Source organism: Myotis davidii, unplaced genomic scaffold, assembly GCF_000327345.1.
Source record: "Myotis davidii unplaced genomic scaffold, ASM32734v1 scaffold508, whole genome shotgun sequence".
Classification (NCBI taxonomy): Eukaryota; Metazoa; Chordata; class Mammalia; order Chiroptera; family Vespertilionidae; genus Myotis; species Myotis davidii.
This window is the reverse complement of record NW_006299262.1, coordinates 249,433-269,475: the sequence shown is the minus strand read 5'-3', so window position 1 is coordinate 269,475 and position 20,043 is coordinate 249,433. Positions and strand designations below refer to the sequence as shown.

The 20,043-nt window shown below is 38.1% G+C and overlaps 1 protein-coding gene across 1 annotated transcript in view; it reads right to left on the bottom strand.

Annotated features, from left to right (window-relative positions):
• The window catches only part of NEDD4 (neural precursor cell expressed, developmentally down-regulated 4, E3 ubiquitin protein ligase), a 68,237-nt gene that overhangs the window by 15,289 nt on the left and 32,905 nt on the right, over nucleotides 1-20,043 (bottom strand). Inside the window, exons 2-11 of the mRNA XM_006774752.2 lie at nucleotides 15,587-15,753; nucleotides 14,679-14,796; nucleotides 14,420-14,587; nucleotides 11,135-11,200; nucleotides 6,400-6,519; nucleotides 4,965-5,168; nucleotides 3,468-3,548; nucleotides 3,186-3,240; nucleotides 3,035-3,093; nucleotides 1,882-1,947 (exon numbers count right to left, since the gene is read on the bottom strand). Of these exons, the coding sequence (XP_006774815.1) occupies nucleotides 1,882-1,947; nucleotides 3,035-3,093; nucleotides 3,186-3,240; nucleotides 3,468-3,548; nucleotides 4,965-5,168; nucleotides 6,400-6,519; nucleotides 11,135-11,200; nucleotides 14,420-14,587; nucleotides 14,679-14,796; nucleotides 15,587-15,753 (1,104 nt within the window). The remainder of the gene's footprint in view (nucleotides 1-1,881; nucleotides 1,948-3,034; nucleotides 3,094-3,185; nucleotides 3,241-3,467; nucleotides 3,549-4,964; nucleotides 5,169-6,399; nucleotides 6,520-11,134; nucleotides 11,201-14,419; nucleotides 14,588-14,678; nucleotides 14,797-15,586; nucleotides 15,754-20,043) is intronic.

Sequence of the window (20,043 nt, the reverse complement as noted above, 5' to 3'; positions counted from 1 at the left end):
CTAGCATAATCATTTAGTAAGTTACATAATGTCTAATTACTGGGGTATACATCTAAAACAAATGTAATATTGTACGGCAATTTTAATTGAAATATAAAAAATTCTATTAAAAAAAACGTTTCCCAGAAATATTCAAATTTAACTGATATCCTGGGCCAATTTTAGAAAGTGATGTTTTTTCTAGGAACTTGTCTATATTGATTATTTCAAATAAGACTTCAAATCTAAAAGTTTATAGTAATTTTTAATTTTCTCTTATATGTTAATTGTGATGTAAATGTCATTTCAGTCCTCTTACACTTATAAGAGTTGTTTGGGTTTTGTGTTTTTTTTTTCTTTAGGAGATGTCTATTATTTCTCACAAAGTAATTTAAAACATTTAATTTCACAATTTTAAAAATCACTTCTTTCATTTATTGCTTTTTTTAAACTTTAAATGATTTAAGTATATTCTGCTTTTTTATTCTAATTTATAAATTTTATATTGAACCCATCACTGTTACCCTTTCTTAGGCAGAGTAGAAGGCTATAAATATCCATGAATGTGTTTTCACTTAATTCTATACACACTGTTATTTAGTTGCATGGATTTTCAAACCCCATTATGATTTAATTATCTTATGCATTATTAAAAGTACTTTTATTCATTTCAAAAAGTCCCTTCCTTATTGTAGAGATTATATGAATAATAAATTTAACTTGCTAAGAAGGCTGCCCGGTATATAGTGAGAGCTCAATAAGTATTACTGCTTTCATTATAAGTTCTACGTTCTGTGACCTGTTTATAAAGGCCTTGTTCCATATTTCCTGCTTCCTGGAAGACATAAACAATTAGATATTGTAACATGTTTATATGTGTTCAGTGTGACAAAAGGAGAAGTTAGTCCTCCTATTTCACCAGCAATTTTTCATTAAGACTGAAAATATTTACCTGGCAAATAAACCAACAAAAACTTAAAATCCCAAAGAATTTTAAGAAGTAGAAAACAAAATTCTAAAGCAATGTTAACCATTTTATTGAAGATGAGTTCTAAAAGTTGCTGATATATTAGGATTTTATTTAGGCATACAATAGTTGCACTAAACACCTACTATATTTCATTTTTGTTAAATGTTGTATCTTGAATGTGTAAAAGCAGGCGTCTGGCTTAGAATGCAAGAAAATGTAACCCATTATAGCCACCTACTGGTAGTATTCCTAAACTGCAGGGGAATGGGAAAAGGTGCAAATTCAAAAGGTATTAAAAATTTGGTCATTACCAAACAGAAATGAAATAGATGGGTAGATAATGAGTTTAATTCCAAACATATTAAATTTTTAATGATGGAAAGAAGTGCAGTGAACAGATGTGATAAGTACAAGGAGACAAGCAACAAGAGCACTGTTCCAACCACAGTTGCACTTTCAAATTATACAGTTTGTTATAACTGAAACTGTAGAGAATGAATGACGATCACTGGAAAACAATGGTCAAAGCAGAAAAGGAATCCAGAGAGTCCGACACAGTCAAAGACCAGGAGGAGATAATCCCCGCAGCTACCCTTGCTCAGATTCTACCAAGCCCAAGCCCCACAAACCCCACCAGGAAACTACATTAGAGTTCTTTAAAAGCAAACTTTTAATATTACTTTTCTAGATTACAGGATATCTTGAAAAATAAAGACATAAAATAATTGTGGTCTCTAAAGGTATATATAAAAAAATAAGCATCCTTTTCCTATAGGAAACTATTTAAAGTTGTTACAAATATAGAACAAATCCTCTTACTATTTTCTTTTCCTTTTTTTTGGTATGTCCTTCATCCATTTAAAAAGGCATTTTCCGTTACCTTCAGTGTACATAACATTCATTCTTAAAAACTCATTATAAGTATCACTAACCTGCTTCTTCAACTTTCTTCGGAAGAACTCATACTTTCTTTTGTAATCCCTGGAGTAGGGCACTGCCTTGAGTTGAAATTTTTGGAAAAATAAAGAAGGTTTAGGTTGTTTTATTTTGGAACAATTTTAAAAGTTCCCCTCTGGGTATTCTATGAATATAAGTTAAAGGCATTAAAAGAGAATATTTGGAAAGGAAAGTTTAATTTAAAGAAAAACAAATACAAAACTTAAAACTTTTTAAATTTCTCTGTTTAAGATAAAATTTATATTCAGCAATTCCTATGGCTGTAATTTTCATCATTCAGTATTCTTGAAATGCAACATGCCAGAAACAGGAAATTTCTTCCAAGAAGAGAAATATTAGAAATGAAAATTTCCATTTCTAAAGAGACTTTCAAAGTGATTTCTCCATTAAGGGAACAATTTGAAAAATGTACTTTTTCCTTGAACGTTGTGGAGTTGCCTTTTTTATCCATTATTTTAAAAGACCAAACATGGAGACTAAAGAATAATCTAAAAGAACTGTATCTTTAATTTTATTTATTTTTGTGAATTAAAAACAATTAAAATCTGAATAACTAAAAAATGGAAAATTTACTATATAAAAGAGGATAATAATTTTCCTATTATTAACCTGACTCGAGTACTATAAAAATCATACATGGCAATATTTAAATATGAGTGTGTCATATATCTATATCTATATCTATATCCATATCTAGCTATATCTATCTATATATCTATACTATATCTATATCTCTTATATCTGTAATTTCTACCAAAAAGTTCAAGATGCAGCCCCAGAATGGAGAGGGCACTATCTACTTCCTCACCTGTACACTCTAGACTCCTCTCTGCTCTGCTGCGGCCTGACATTCTTTTTCAGACAGTGGCAAGCATGAGCCTGAGCCCAGTGGACCACTGCCTTAGCATTCTGACTGTCTGGCTTACGAGTCTCCCAGAGCTATTGTGCAGGAGAAGGATATAATCTTATATGCTTTTTTGAAATATCTGAGACCTGGAGTCAGGGTGGTGACAAAGGCAAATACGCTTTCCTCCCAATGCCTGTAGGGTTATGCACTTGACCATTCATCCTTAAAGAGACAGGTGAGAGGACAATCCCATCAGGACATACTGATACGAAGAGACTTACTGGTCCGGTTATTGCTACATTCTGCAACCGAGGATCTTCCCATTGTGTTCTTTTTATATCTGAAGAGAGAGAGAGAAAAGATATTCTTCATTCTTATGCACAAAATTCAGTATTATGAAATAATGTAATGAAAAACCCATGCTGCACATACTGTGATTTATGTAGAAGATTCTTCCATCTGTGTGGGTTCTTTCTTCCCATCCTGGCTATAATGAAGAATGTATTTCAATTATTTTACAGAAAGGGTTTTAGATGTATGGGTAGAAAAATACCATTGGTTATGTGATTAATTTAATTTGCATATTTCATCCTTAGTAGAAGACATCAACACTTTAATTATATTACTTACAGCTGTTAAAGTACTACTACTGTAGCCCCAAATCCAAAATGTTTAATGCAGCCAAGGAGATGGGGAGTAGCTCTATAAACTTACAGGTAAAGGTCCGAGGTCATTGGAAGAATCTAGTGATGTCTTTCCTCTCAGATGAGCTGGAATTTTCAGTCTTGGATCTTCCTTTTTTGGTAGAATAAATGAAGAAAACAGTATAATTTTAAAATCATGAAAGTCAGTCTGATACTATGTTTTCTAATACCAATAAATATTTAAGTTATTCTCTTTTTAAAAAATATATTTTTATTGATTTCAGAGAGGAAGGGAGAGGGAGAGATAGAAACATCAACGATGAAAGAATCATTGATCAGCTGCCTCCACCCACACATGGTCCCCGACCGGGAATTGAAACCGTGACCTCCTGATAAGCTGACGCCATCCAGGCTTAAACCATTCTTTTATTTCATTTGCTTAATCAGAGAAATAATAGTTTCTCTATGTAAGATCTAGTATCATTTTCAGGCTAGAGTATTCCTTTCTCAGATTTCAGAGTAGGATCTGTGTTAACTCATCATCTCTCACAGAAACCGTTCAGAGTATTTTGTCTCATTCCTTAGGGCAGTGATGGCGAACTTATGACACCTCCGACACGCAAACTCATTTTTTTGGTGGATTTTTCTTTGTTAAATGGCATTTAAATATATAAAACAAACATCAAAAACATGTCTTTGTTTTACCAAGGTTGCAAATATCAAAAAATTTCTATATGTGACACGGCACCAGAGTTAAGTTAGGGTTTTTCAAAATGCTGACACGCCAAGCTCAAAAGGTTCGCCATCACTGCCTTAGGGCTACATAAGACTCTTCTCTAAATGAAATTGGGTGAAAGAGTGGGACAGTGAACTGGACTACTTGTTGTTTCTGAAGCCCTGAACATGCCTTTTGGGACCTGCTAACATGTTGATTTATTAATATTTTTGAAAGGTAGGGTGGCAAGCTCAAATAGATTACTAAAATTAACCAAATTGTTGAAAAAGAGAACTTCAATTTATTTGAATTATTATTTTAATATTTCATTAAATAATTTATTAAATTATTTTAGGTTTTTTAGGTACACTGGTCTTTAAAATAAATTAATTAATCAAACCTATTTATTTTGCTGCTAATTTTCAGTAATTTTTCTATTAGTGGTGAACCAATGGCTAAATAACTTTAAGCCCTTGTCTTAAGATAAAAATACTTAGTCTACTTAGCCTTACAAGTTGTTATTTTTTAAATATTAAATGAGGTATGGATTCAAAAGTACTTTGGAGCTACGAAGATATTACTAAGTATCTTCCCATGTATTTATGGCTAGTGAGTTTAAACTTGGATATAGGAAGTAAATGTATCTACAGGACAATACCCCCAAATACTAAAAGTGGTCATAAACATATCTCGAATAGACATAATACTATTATGATTTCAACATACCTTTAAATGAATACTAGAAAATGAAGGTTACATTAATGTACACGTAAAAAGATTACAAGGAACTATATATATAAGGGATTACTATTGTTGTTGTTATAAATTTAAATTGGAGAGTATTGAAGTTACCCAGGTGGTGGTTTTGGTGTTGTGGTCAATAAAGAAAGGCCTCCCGTTTGGTGCATGTCGGACTTCCCAGCCTTTGGGAAGGAACCCTTGCTCCATTTCAGCTGGCTGAGTCACCTGCTGTGCCGAATCACTTGTGGGGAGCTGTGGTTGAGGGCTCGCAGAAAAACTCTGGCTCGCTGGCAGCGGACTGGTCTCCACTGTGGCCTAGCACATTAATTAAATCACGGTGAAATGTTTTATAGAGTTTACACAAATAGCTGTGGTTAAAAGGTAACAACCTGCAGGCAGAATATACACGTATAAATAAGCCTAAACACTGGAGGCTCATTTCTAAAATAAAGTGTTCTGTTAAACTTTGTTGTTGTTTTTTAAAAATAATTCATCATTTCTCAGCTAATTCTTGAGCAGTAAGATGCTGGTTGACAAAGTTGTTGGTACTGCACGTGACTAAGGAAGCTGTGCGCTAGCTGCAAGAGAAGCCACAGTGCCACTGCGGAGGCTGTCTCTGCTCACCCAAAGACTCAGAGGTGGGGAATTCTATATATATAGACGTGGGTTCCAATGCTGGATGGACAAAACTGAATGGCAAATATCCACCACAGAAATGGCTAATTGGAATATAGTCATCTGATGAAAGATTAGGCAGTGGTTAAAAGAAATACACTGGATCGCTATTAAAAAAAAAAAAAGGATGGGGTTTTAAAACAATGTTGAGCAAAAAAAAAGATTCAGAATTATACAACACAACATCTTTGCAAAATTTGAAACATATGGACATAAACAATATTTTGCATTGTTTAACTCTGTTTGTAAGTATATAAAATAGGGTAGAATACACAACAAATTCAAAAAGGTGGTTCTCTCTGGGGAGTGGGACCAAATGTTTGGCTAAAAGAAATGTTCTCTTATCTGTAAAATTTTATTTTAAAAAATAAAAACTCTAGAAATGAATACAGTAATTTGTTAATGGTGGTAAATACTGGGTGTAAAGAAAAAGGTATCTGTTATATTATTCTCAATAAGAGAATGATATTAAGATAAAATAAATATTTCCCTAAACACTTACAAAAGCACTCACTGTTGTCAAGGACAATGTGTCATCAACACAAATTTCTTTAATAGATACAAATTACTAAGATTATCTTTTAGCTAAATAAAGGTCTTAACCATCCAAATTACAAAATTACCCAATGGACTAGATCATTTACTTTGTCCTCTTATTCCCAACTGGACTTGTTTTACGTAATGACAACTGGTAATTCATGCACGTCAGAGACCCACAGGAAATAGTAGACACTTAGCACCAATGTCAGAAAGTAACTAGAACATGCCAGCAGCATCCAATATATACCACAAAGTGATGTAATAGCTTCCATAGAAATAGGATGGCTTCATTTATGTCAGAAAACAAGTTAAGGGATAGATTTGAGAGTACCTGTACAGTGGGCTTTGTCCACGTAGTGGTTCTGGAATTGTGATCTACATAATAAGATCGTCCTCTTTCATCTTGTTTTTCTTCCCAACCTGGTGGTAATCCAGATGAAGTAGGCAAAAGCTAACATGAAGAATAATGAGAGAATTAAATATTACTAAGAAAAAATGCTTTTAAAAAGACCACATCCCTTTGTCACTGCTAGCCCTCTTTAAAACGAAACATGTTTTAAATAATATTTTGAAGTGGACACAGTAAATCATATAACAGTTCATTTAAACAAAACAGTAGACAATAACGATGAGGGTATTAACACTAAGAAAACATGACAGTAGAAAACCTGGTCCAATATGGCAGAATGGATGGAAACTGTGCCTTCTTCACCTCTTCCCATGACCACATAAACATTACAACTAAATTACTGAACAATCAACCTGAATAACCAGAATATCCATCTGGAGACTAGCTGAACAGACGTCTTGTAATTAAGGATTTACAGAAGAAGCCACATGAGACTGGTAGGAGGGGTGGAGACGCGAAACAGGCTGGCCCTGCACCCACATGCAGTGGTTGAGAATCTGGAGGGATATCTCATCTGTAGAGGTCCATCCAGAGATGGGCCTCAGGGGTCTCAATCCCACGCTGAGCTCCCCAGCCCAGAACAAAAGTGCTGGGAAGAAGAGCCCACATAACATCTGGCTGTGAAAAATCTATGGGGATTCCTACCCAGGAAGATGGATGGCTGCTGGAAGCTGAGGCGAACTCCTAAAGGGCTTGCACACAAACTCTTGTTCCCAGGCACTCACCCGGAGCTCCAGCAGAGGGACAGTAGGCTAGAAGGTACCTGAGTCATACAGGGAGAAACTGACTTGTGTGGTTTTGGAGAGAGGGCTGGAGGGACAGTCACCAATGACCCTGTGTTGAGTCCCTCTCCCACACTGCACACAGATGCCGTCTTTCCTGGGTCAAGCACTTCCCCCTCAGGGCATTAACCTAGTGACCTATGCTAGTCCCACCCTGACGACTCCCAGAGGCCTTGCGCTACTCAACTTGGTCAGAGTTGTAGGTTCTGCCAGGGGCAATCAACCGGGGCCCACATTGCAGTCTTTCTTAAAAAACACATGAGGAATTCTGCGTGCCAGAGACACACAGAGAGAAACTAAGTTGTGTGACTTCAGAGTAAGGGCCGTCTTCCTGCATGCTCGACACGTGCCACCTGTCCTGTGTTGAGCCCTCCCTCTTAATCTGCTTTAACATGATGAACTCTACTGGCTCCACCCTGATGACTCCCTGACACCCCATCCCACCGCAAAGGTACACAGAATCTAGGCAGGTGGCAGCTGGTCTTTGGTATACCGAGACTTTTGTTGAATGGCTTTAGATCCAGAACTGGTGCCAAGTTGAATCTGTATTAATTTGCTGAACACCACTCGCCCTTACCTGGTGATTCCCTGTGAACCCAACACATGTAACTAGAGTACTGCCCAAGGCTCTTTCAGTGGCTGAGCAGAATGGGCAGCTGGCAGGCAGTGGCAGGTCTCAGGGTGGCTTGGGCCTTTTGCTGATCTGCCCCAGGCCTTGTACTTGTGGCATCTGGTCTTGGTATAAAGCTTGGCCCCTCCTCACCAAGGCCCAGCAAGGGAGCTACCAACTGTGGATTGCTTTGTAGCTCCTAACAGATAGCCCAGAGCTGGTCACAGGCAGCGTATAACATTGACCTGCACCAGAGTCTCTTCCCATAGGCCCCAGAACCAACATACATGGTGGCAGTCTTCAAACCACAATAGAGCATGGCCCGATTAGCTCCAAAAGTGATACACCCAAAGGAAGGTCCCAGAAAACACCAGACCCTGTGGGGGCAAATTCTGTTTCATGGGGTCAGCCCCCATGGAGCAGCTCAGACACGGACTGTGACCAATCTCATAACCAGCCAGTGGAGGGTCAGTCCCATTGATAGATATGCCAACAGCAATCAAAGCTCATCTACAAAAGGAAGGCATACATAACCTATACAAGGTATGCGCCTGGAGCATCAGGTGATCAGGGAGTCTGTGCCACTGAGTCGCTCAGATCTACCTAATACACAGAAAGGCAGCCAAATGGGAGACAAAGAAAATGCCCTAAACAAACAAAACAATAAACAGGAGAAATCTTCAGAAAAGAAGCTAAAAGACATAAGGGCAAGCAATCTATCAGATACAGAGTTCAATAAAATGGTTATAAGGGTGCTCAAGGAACTTAGTGAGAACTTCACCAGAGAGCAAGCATTAAAAAAGACATAGAAACTAGTCAGAAATGAAGGACACAATATCTGAAATGAAGAATACACTAGAAGGAATCAACAGAAGATTAAATGAAGTAGAAAACTGAATCAAGGTAGGCAAGGTAGGAAAAAACACTCAACCAGAGCAACAAAAATTTAAAAAATAATTTTTAAAAATGAGGACAGTTTAAGGGACCTTTGGGACAACATGAAGCATAACAACATCCGCATCATAGGGGTCCCAGAAGGAGAAGAGAGAGTAAGGGATTGGGAACCTATTAGGAAAAATAATAACAGAAAACTTCCCAACCCTGGTGAAGGAAAAAGATACACAAGTCCAGGAAGCACAGAATCCCAAACAAGATGAACCCAAAGAGGTCCACGCCAAGACACATCATAATTAAGATGCAAAAGGTTAACAACAAAGAGAGAATGTTAAAAGCAACAAGAGAAAAGCAATTAGTTGCCTACAAGGGAGCTCCCATAAGACTGTCAGCTTATTTCTCTACAGTAACTTTGCAGGTCAGAGGGATTGGCATGAAATACTCAAAATGGTTATATACAAGGACCTACAACCAAGACTACTCTACCCAGCAAGGCTATCATTTAAAATTCAAGGAGAAATAAAGAGCTTCCCAGATTTAAAAAAAAAAAAAATAAAGCTAAAAGAGTTCATCACCATCAAACCATTATTACAAGAAATGTTAAAAGGACTTTATAAGAAGAAGGACACTCCCCCATAAATATAAATGATAAAATGTCAATAACTAAGTCCCTTTCAATAATCACTTTAAATGTAAATGGCATAAATGCTCCAATAAAAAGATATAGGGTAACTGAATGATTAAGAAAACAAGACCAGCTCTAGCTGGTTTGGCTCAGCAGATAGAGCTTCGGCCTGAGTAATGAAAGGTTACTGGTTTGATTCTGGTCAAGGGCACATGTCCCAGTTACGGGCTCAATACCCAGTAGGGGGCATGCAGGAGGCAACCAATCAATGATTCTCTCTCATCATTGATGTTTCTATCTCTTTCTTCCTCTCTGAAATCAATAAAAACATATTTATTTTAAAAAACAGCAACAACAAGACCCATATATATGCTATCTGCAAGAGACTCACTTTCACCTGGCTGGTGTGGCTCAGTGGTTGAGCATCAACTTATGAACCAGGAGGTTGTGATTTGATTCCTGGTCAGGGCACATGCCTGGGTTGCAGGCTCAATCCCCAGTGGGGGGCGTACAGGGGGCAGCCAATTGGTGATTCTCTCTCATCATTGATGTTTCTCTCTCTCCTCCCTTCCTCTCTGAAATTGATAAAAAATATATATTAAAAAAACAAGACTCACTTCAGGTAGAAAGATACACAGAGATTGAAAATAAAGTGATAGAAAAAGGTATTTCATGCAAGTGGAAACAAAAAGAGAGCTGGGGTAGCAATATTTCTATCAAACAAAATAGACTTTAAAATAAAGGCTATAATAACAAAGAAGGATATTGCATAATAAGAAAGGACTCAATCCAACAAGAGAATATAACCCTTGAAAACATTTATGTGCCCAACATAGTATCACCTAAATATATAAAGCAAATACTGATGGACATAAAGAGAAAAATCACCAGTAAGAGGGGACTTTAACACCCCATTGATATCGATGGATAGATCTTCCAGACAGAAAATCAACAAGAGAACAGCTTTCAATGACACAGTAAACCAGATGAGTTAAACTGATAGCTTCACAGCATTTACCCCAAAGCAGCAGAATATACGTGACTGAATCCTGACATGACACTTCATGTGTGGGGCAGAATGGCTGCTATATGCCACGGGCCGTGTACAGAGCCAAGGCAGCTGGACGCCATGTGCTCCCTGCGGCAGACCCCGTCCAACCAGGACAGCCCTTCAGACAAGCCGGTGTCACCCACAGTCAGAGATGGGCTTTCTTACTATGCAGGAGGCAGTTCTTCAGTTTCTTTCTTAAAGAAACTACCTACTCAATTTCCCTCCCCTGTACCTCCTATCCCAGAGCCTAGATCCTGGGCTGGATCATTATTCCGCTAGGCCAGTGGTTCTCAACCTTCCTAATGCCGCGACCCTTTAATACAGTTCCTCATGTTGTGGTGACCCCCAAACATAAATTATTTTCGTTGCTACTTCATAACTGTCATTTTGCTACTGTTATGAATTGTAATGTAAATATCTGATATGCAGGGTGTATTTTCATTGTTACAAATTGAACATAATTAAAGCATAGTGAGTAATCACAAAAACAATACGTAATTATATATGTGTTTTCATGGTCTTAGAGGCGACCCCTGTGAAAGGGTCATTTGACACCCAAAGGGGTCGTGACCCACATGTTGAGAAGAGCTGAGTTAGAAGCTTAATTGGTTTCACTCAAACCAAGAATAAAATATGCCACTAAAAATATACCAATAAAGCTAGGGAAGGGGGGGGGGGGGGGGGATGAAACTCACCACAGGAAGTGCAGGCTGTTCCTCAAAAGTGTAGGCTTGTAAGCTGCCTCTTCTGCTGGAATGATTCTTATAAAAAGAAGAATGGTAATAATTTTAGATCTTGGATTTGTCTTTGAGAGGCTGATAACATCACGGGGGTGGGCACGAGGGGGTAGAAGAAAGAACGCTGGCTAGGAAGCCATGTGGAGACTGGGTGACAGCACCCAGGGCTCTCAGCACCACCCACGTGCTAACGCCTTCAGCTTCTAGACACCTCTCCCCGACCCTACACTGCCTCCTGGACACGTTCCCTTGAATGTCAGACACCCTTCACTGTGCCCCAAACTGGATTCGGTTTTTCCCTGCTCACAGCCACTCAAACCCTCACCTCACTTCAGAGGGCAGCACGTGAGGCCAGCAGCTGCCCAAGTCAGATGTCAGTCAGACCCCAAACTCCTCCACTCCTGTCCCTCGCAGCCCGGTCAGTCACCAGGTCCTATTCATTCTGTTTCTTGACTAGCTCACAAATACACTCCCTCTCCACTTTAGCTCAAGTTTGTTGGTTTTAAAATGTTAAGTGTTCCTCATTTGTCACCTTGGTTATTAGTGCAGCAACATCCTAATAGATTCCGCGACATCAAGTCTGATTTCCTTGACTCTACATCCCATAGGGCGTGCTGCAGCCAGAGACCGTTGTATCGCGTGAGCCAGCACCCTGGCTCTCTAGCTCGGAGCCCTGCAGTGGTTTATACCCTCACTAGGACAAAATCCACAGCCAGAACACAGTGCTGAGTGAGCTTCCTGACCTGGCTCTTCTCTTCGGCTCCAGCACCTCCAACCTCACAAACAAGACTGCCTGTTTCCCGGAAATCCCATACACTCTCTTTCCTTGGGTTTCCATACGCATGTCGTTGTCACTATCTAAAATATCTTAGTTTTGTTATTTAATGACATCAAAACTTATAATACATGTATAAATTAACTCATAACAGCCACTGTACCATTGTTTATAATAACAAAGGACTATAAACAATCTATCAACAGGAGAGGGCATGATACCTTAAGGTTTATTTGCACATTAAATATGGTAGAGTTTGATAATTTTTGTTGTTGGTTTTGAAAGGAAGGGTAAGTTTATATTTACTGAAATGGTCCAATGGTCTATGATATAGCAAGTGAAAAAACTAAGTTACCAAAAAGTGTGTATGAGATGATCTCAGGTTAAAAAAATTATATAGAAATATATGTGTGCTCACTCATGTTTATAAATATAGAGAAAATGTTCAGGACAATAATAGTATATGCCAAACCATTAATAGCAATTGAGGAAGCATGTGTTAGAGGTAATATGGAAGATTTAACTTTTGTTTTATATACCTCGTTACTGTTTTAATTGTTCACCATGACCATGCAACACTTTTAAAAGAATTGTTTTTCTGAATAAGCAACACATGCGTACGTATGCTATAAAACTCAAAAGGTACCAAAGACACATGTCCTGCTCACTTGTTCCTCCCTTCACACCTGAGCAATGTTACCAGTTTCCTTTTTAGTCTTCAAGAAATCTCATACACATATTTATTCTCTGTCATTAAAGTAATTTACATAAAGCATAGTACATCAAGCACACTGTTCTGTACCTTGCTGGTTTTCATTGACTAATAGCTTAGAGATTATTCCACACAATACATACATTCAAAGCCATCTCATTCTTTTCAGTTGTCTGCATAGTATTTCATTGTATGGATACCATATATTACTTTTCAAATAATAATAAAAAAATAACAGGAGAAAAGGGAATAGAATCTTGTGTGATTTATCACCAGTAAATCAAAATAGCTTATTCTTTAAGTCTTTGACTGGCCTTTCTCACAGCCACTGACAAAAAGAAAAAGAAAATGGAAGACAGACTAGACATGTGGCAGAAAGGAGGGAAAGAGAGCAGCAGGCAGATGTGCTCTTGGATATTTATACGAGTATTCACAGGGAACTGTCTACATTGAAGTTTGCTGAGAAAAGTGCTGAAACAGAAATAAGCAAATTTCTGTTATCTTTTTGTCTCACTACTCAACTCTATCAATGTAGTGTAAAAGCAGCCATAGGCATTACTTAAACATATGGGTATGGCTATCTTTCAATAATACTTGAGCACATTGTGCCTTGCATATTGTCGGTCCTCAATAAATATTTACTAACTGAATGAAAAGCAGAGAACTCCAACTAGAAATGACCATAGCATCCTCAGAGAATGATCTTTGCCTTTCACTGAAAGAACTCCCTTGATGATACAGATGGGAGAGCTAGCCATAAAGATCGCATTATGGCAGTGCATGTTGGAATCTTTGCTTCTGGACCCTACACACAGCAATTTCTATAGCAGTTACTGAAGTGAGAGTGCCATCTATCTCCTTGTTTAGTTTAAGTACATCAGCACGTATTCACAGATGTGTGTTGGAAACATCTGTGGCATAACTGAGGAGGAGAAAGCAGGACCTGGCCGGACACTCATCGGTAGGATGGAGATAAAATCCAGACCAACCTGTAATTACACCTGGACACAGACAAAATGTGAACATTTTCAAGCCCAAAATACCAAATATCTCCCTATCCTGGCAAATGTGAATGACTGCTGCCTCTTGACTAATTATAGCTTTTGCCTGCCTATAGATAAAATCTGAGAGACCCTAAGACAGAGTTTCCCCTGCTTCCTGACAGCATCCAAGGCACAAGCAAAATCCTGCTTTCCTACACCCTCCCCCAAATTGCCTAACATGAGCCTAAATCCATTAAGTCTTTTCCCACATATCTCACCAAGACACTCATGGAGTGTGCTCTCACCTGCTGAAATGAGTAATAAACCCAACTTGTTCAATTACAGGTGTGTTCATGGTGGTCTTTGGCTGAAGGGCACTGACATAGTGAACATGTGGACTCCAATGACCATTTAGGTAAGACTCTGTTCCATACCATTAGTGGGACTATTTGGGAAAATGATCACACTGTAAAGTCCCACAGTCCCTAACACGTTATTGCATGCCATTTAGACAAAGTTGTTATCACAAGAAAAAAATGTTCATAAATATGTGAGGTGATAGATGTTAACTAAATTACTGTGGTGATCATTTTGCAATATATACATATATCAAATCATTATGCTGTACACATTGAACTAACAGAATGTTATATGTCAATTATATCTCAATAAAACTGGGAAAAGACAAAATGTTATGTTAAGTTGGATACTGAATGGACAAATATGTATAATATAAAATGCTGACGCTACAACAAAATCTAAGAGCATCTTACTGAGCTGGACACTGGCTGGCCAGTGGCTGAATTTCCACTAACAGTAAGTAAGGCATTCAACTCTTCCGCAAGGTGCGTCTGAACATCCGAGCTGCTTGATGGTGGAGGTGATGAGAAGGCCCGATCGCTATACAAGATGGCTTCATCTTCTCTTATAATTTCCCAATTCTAAAATGAACAGAATAAGCTTAAGCCACACATACTTTAATCTGTTGCTATAACATGTGTCTATCTATGAGAAACAGAACGTTATTCCTACCTCGGATGACTCCCGGTTGTCAACACTTTCTGTTTCCTCAGATATCTGCCGCCTGGTGGTAAATGCACGTTGTGCTTGCAGTTGAATGTTACCATTCTCAGCATCTGTTAGGTTGTCCCTATATTAGAAATATAAAAGCTATCACCCATGTCTGAAGAGAGTTAAAAATATAGCCAAATATTCTGTGATCATTTAAAAAAACACTTATGTTACATCAGAATTTATTCTTTTCAACATGCATAGATTAAGTTGTGGGCACATTGGTACCTTATGGGGTTAAAGTTTTTGTGAAAGTGTGTACGTGATATGTCTGACAAACATTTGTTGAATGAATGACTACCTGAGAATTTCACAAATAACTTCATTATATTATTTTGCCATGTTATTACAAGATCATTCTTGAAGGTCATTCTGTCCTTGATCTGGTGTAGGGTAGAAATTATGCACATATTGACCAGATTGGCAAATGGGTGCTTAACAAAAGATCCTTGTAATTGAATCCTTTATATTTAAAAAATAATTTGTATTTTTTAAAGTGTGCTATAGAATTTAAGATTTTATAATATTTTAGTAAAAAAATCTCTAAGACTTTCTAAATAATTCTAAAGAGAAAAATGCATCCTTTGTGGCTACATAATATTAAAAACAAGCCCAGTTAACAATTTATTATTAAAATATAGAAGCAATTAGAAGGGTGGTATTTGTGACTCAAATAATTTTGAATATTACCAAATTATTTTTAAAAACATGCAGCAAAGATAGCATTTTTTAAGCCCTGGACCATAAATATCTTAGTGCAGTTTATGGATCCCTATTCTATTACAAATGCATTAGAAACATGACTTCAAAAAGAAAAGTAATGGTCACAATGTATTCAGATTACAAACATGAAAGCCATCAGCACATACTGAGGGGTTGGTCTTTTCCACTGCGTTCTTCTAGATTCATGGTTTACGTAGTAGGTCCTTCCAAGAATATCCTGTCTCTCTTCCCAGCCTGGAGGTAGAGGAGAAGGTTCTTGTTGCTGCTGCAAATGGCAAGCAGCATCTGGTTGGTCCAAAACAACCCAGCCAGGCTGAAAACAGAGGGTTAACAATTAAGCTTATGCTTGATTTTTTTGACCTTATAAATTATGCCAGAGGATATTTAAAACGTAATTTAGCATATCCAAGTCCAGAAATTAAACAAAGAATAAGCATACAGTCAACTTTTAAGATCAACATATGGATCTTTATGATAATGAAGACATGTTTTTTTCCAAAATAACATTTACATTTTGCTTGAAACTTTAAAAATGTTTTGAAAACATTTTAAAACTGTATTATAGACCTTGTACAGGGTGGAAATCAGTATCTCTCTGACACCTGAAAAAAATATTATTAAGTGAAGGTGAAATATATAGAGGCAAGAAAGGGAAGTGCAAATTATTTAGATATAATTGTGATAATGAACTCTCTAGTGATTGAAAAGTCATCTGACTTTTTGTCCTCTGGACCAAGGAAAAGCATTTGGTCAAGTCAAGAAGCAGCCCAAAAGCCCTGGCCAGGTAGCTCAGTTGGTTAAAGTGTCGTCCCCATACACCAAGCTTAGGGGTTTGATCCTTGGTCAGGGCACATACAAGAATCAACCAATGAATATATAAATCATTGCAACAACAAATCAATGTTTAAAAATTTCCAGAGATGACATTTCAAAAAATTTAAAAATAAAGAAATAAAAAAAACGACAAACTGGCTAACATTTGGTACTATAACAACAGACAAAAAATAATTTCTTTAATATATACAGACTTTTTTCCCCTAGGCACTGGGGATCCCACACTAAAGGACTGTTGTGCGTCAACCAATTGATGGCTGAGAAGACGGAAGAGAATTCTTCCATATTGAAAACTGGATCTAAAATTGAGGGATCGGGGAGAAGAGCTGGGGAGGAAAGGAGTCTTTTCTGGCAGCAGGGTTTCTACAGCAAGGCGGGGCTCTTCTGGTCAGCTTGGAGGGGACTGTGAAAGCCTGAGGCGGAACCGAAGGTGAGAAGCAGAGGGAGAGGAAGGCTGAAGGAATTATTCTGGGAAAAGGAATGTGGATGGGAACTCACTTTCTTTCTTCCTCTTTGTTATGTTTTCCTTTTTACCTCTTCTATGGGAACTGGCATCGCTTTATTATTTTTTAATGCCCAAACTTCATTCTGTTCCTCCCCTCTATCCTCTTACTTTTTCTCTCCATGTATGTTTACCTTCCTTTTATCTCTCTCCATTCATTGAAATAATCATAATATAGGATCAACAAACCTAAAATTTAGCCTTGTATATATTAAATTTTATTCCTCCAGTTTCAATTTCCAAAGCATGTGAGTTGAATTTTTATATTTTACTCTAAAAAAAAAAGACTAACAAGTATTTTGTTTAATATGGTCACTGATTATTTTTCTGCAGATTAATGACAATTATTAATAAAATGGTCCTTGTTACTGCTTTAAAGAACTGTAAAAATAGTCAGAACTAGGAATATGGTATCAGAAAAGAGTTAAAATCTTCTTAAGGATTTCTCTCTTAAAGGTCTGCTTATTAAATTATGCTATCTAAACAAATCCAGGGAGAAGAAAAAACTAACTTAAGAACCCTTTGTAAAAAGCCTATTTCAAGTTTGAAAAAGTACAGTTGTACATTTTAACACTGTTTAGAAAGACTGAGCTCTAATTTTTTTACATAATGCCTTCCTACTAAACATGTACAGCTAAGGTTCCTCACAGAATAATTTTCTAAGTATCAACGAATGTTATTTAATTACTAACCTCAAAGCTAGAGATGCAACTGCCCACAATTGAATGGAGTCAAAGGCCAGAAACAAAGCATTCAGAGCTACAGCCAACACTGTATGTTAATCTTGTGAAATACGTACACTCTAAATCAACAGTTGCCAGGGGTACAAAAATAAAATGCTACACAATATCTTTATAGCCAGACTTCATCTCACTAAGGAAGACTAGCTGCCTTAGAGTAGCCTCTTATGAAGATGGCCATTGTTTTCTTTAAATAGTAGAATTGTGTATATTCAGTCACAAACTAGATGTCACAGGCAAGACTTCTCTGGTCATTAGCTACACAGAACATAAATAAGCACAGATTCATGTGTTTGAATTCCTGGGGCCTTTCATAAATAAACTCGTACACGCTTACATCTACTGAAATTATAAGGTGCATTCTGAGGGAATTCAAACATTGAGACAGGAGACCACAAATGAAGCGAAGCAGCTCTGCCCACAGAAACTCAACTGTGAATAAGGTACCTGTGATATGTGCATGTGGGCAGAACTTGGAGCAGGTTACTAAATAATAAAATGCTGTTAATTTTTTTAAAAGTTACTAAATAAAGAATTTTCTTTCTTTACAGCAGACAGCCTTCATTTCAAACAGAATTTCATTATGCAAAATACCCTGTGCACCAAAATGTCAGAAACTTTGATGTAATAAATATCTTAAAACTTTGAAGTGATTATTATGTGATAAATCAGAGGAAAACTAAAAAGATAAAAAGGTAATCAAATGAGTGGTTATAGACATAAGAAAGGACACCAACTTCTTTGACAGTCAAACAAAGGGCTAATTATATTCTACTAGAGGCCCGGTGCACAAAAATCATGCACTGGGGGGAATCCCTCAGCCTGACCTGTGCCCTTTCGCAGTCCAGGAAACCTTGGGAAATGTCCGCCTGCCAGCTTAGGCCCCAGGGATAGGGCCTAAGCAGGCAGTCAGACATCCCTCTCACAGTCCTGGGCTCTCACAGTCCAGGACCCCTCGCTCCTTACCGCCCTCCTGTAGCGGAGGCGGGAGAGGCTCCCGCCACCACTGCTGCACTTGCCGCAGTGAGCCCGGCTTCTGGCTGAGTGACGCGCCCCCTATGGTAGTACACTGACCACCAGGGGGCAGCTCCCGCGTTGAGTGTCTTCCCCCTGGTGGTCAATGCACGTCATAGCAACCGGTCGTTCCGTCGTTTGGTCAATTTCCATATCAGGGTTTTATTATATAGGATGACTCAAAGACAAAAAGTTCTTCCCATTATTTCAGATTCCCCTTTTGTGTATATAAACAATTCCCTGAAAGTTCTATAGTAAAAGCACTGCTTAGTCTTGAGCTTTCTTTCCCTTCTCAAGGTATGTGGGTTTGTGAGGTAGAGCCCAGTCTTTGGGGAGGTTCCTCAGCTTTATAGTTCTTTTGAAGATCTAATCAGACCCTCAAGCAAAGAGGCATGGCTGTTGAGGGAGGTATGCCTCACACACTCACTCACACACACACACACACACACACACACACACACACACACCCTATAGATACACACCTACACACAAACCCTCCCAAGCAAGTTGGTGCCAATACACTATGTGCCATCTTTTGATGATAATGTTCCTGCAATGGGAACCTCAATGGGCAGGTGTTTTTTGTCCTTTGTTCAAATCATAAATTTTTCTGCTGGAAGAACCCCTAGAGCTCATCTGACCCCACCCTGTCACTCTGCAAATAAAGAGCCTGAGGTTCAAGAAGTTCAGGGACTCACAGAATCACTGGGCTGGCTCATAGCAGACCTTGCAACTAGGATTCCACTCTCCAATTCCCAGACCAATGCTATTCCAAATACACACTCTCGGCCTCTCCTTCTTTTTTTTAAAAAAATGTTTTTATTGACTTCAAAGAGAGGAAGGGAGAGGAAGAGAGAGATAGAAAAATCAATGATGAGAGAGAATCATTGGTCAGCTGCCTCCTGCACGCCCCCAATTGGGGATCGAGCCCGTAACCCAGGCATGTGCCCCGACCGAGAATCGAACCTGGGACCCTTCAGTGCGCAGGCCAACGCTCCATCCACTAAAGCCAAACCAGTTAGGGCTGCAAAGGTGATTTTTGATGGGTTATATGATACATTACAAAGACAGATCCGAGATGTGTGAGATGCTTTTCAGATACCAATTGCAAATTGATCACAGAAGTGGTGTGAGACTCTCACTCTCTAAACATCTGCTAGTCATCTATTTTACTAAAAGCTGAACATCTGATAAATTTTGACTGGCATCGGAAGGGATTTAATCTCTCAGGAGATAGCAGAACTGCTATTCCTGGTCTTCGTATTGACCAACATGAATAATAAGTTGATGTGGAATGGGCAGGAACATTGGATAAAATGACTGTGTTATGTGGCATTCGCTATACTGAGCACAGAGGCTGAGCATTGACACATACACTAGACATTAAGGAAAATATTTTAACCCAATTTTGTACATTATAGGTTGGACCCATTGACATAAGTCAGGAAGCCCATAAAATTATAATACAGACATAAAAATCTGAATTGTCCCCATAAAGAAGAAAAGGACGGAG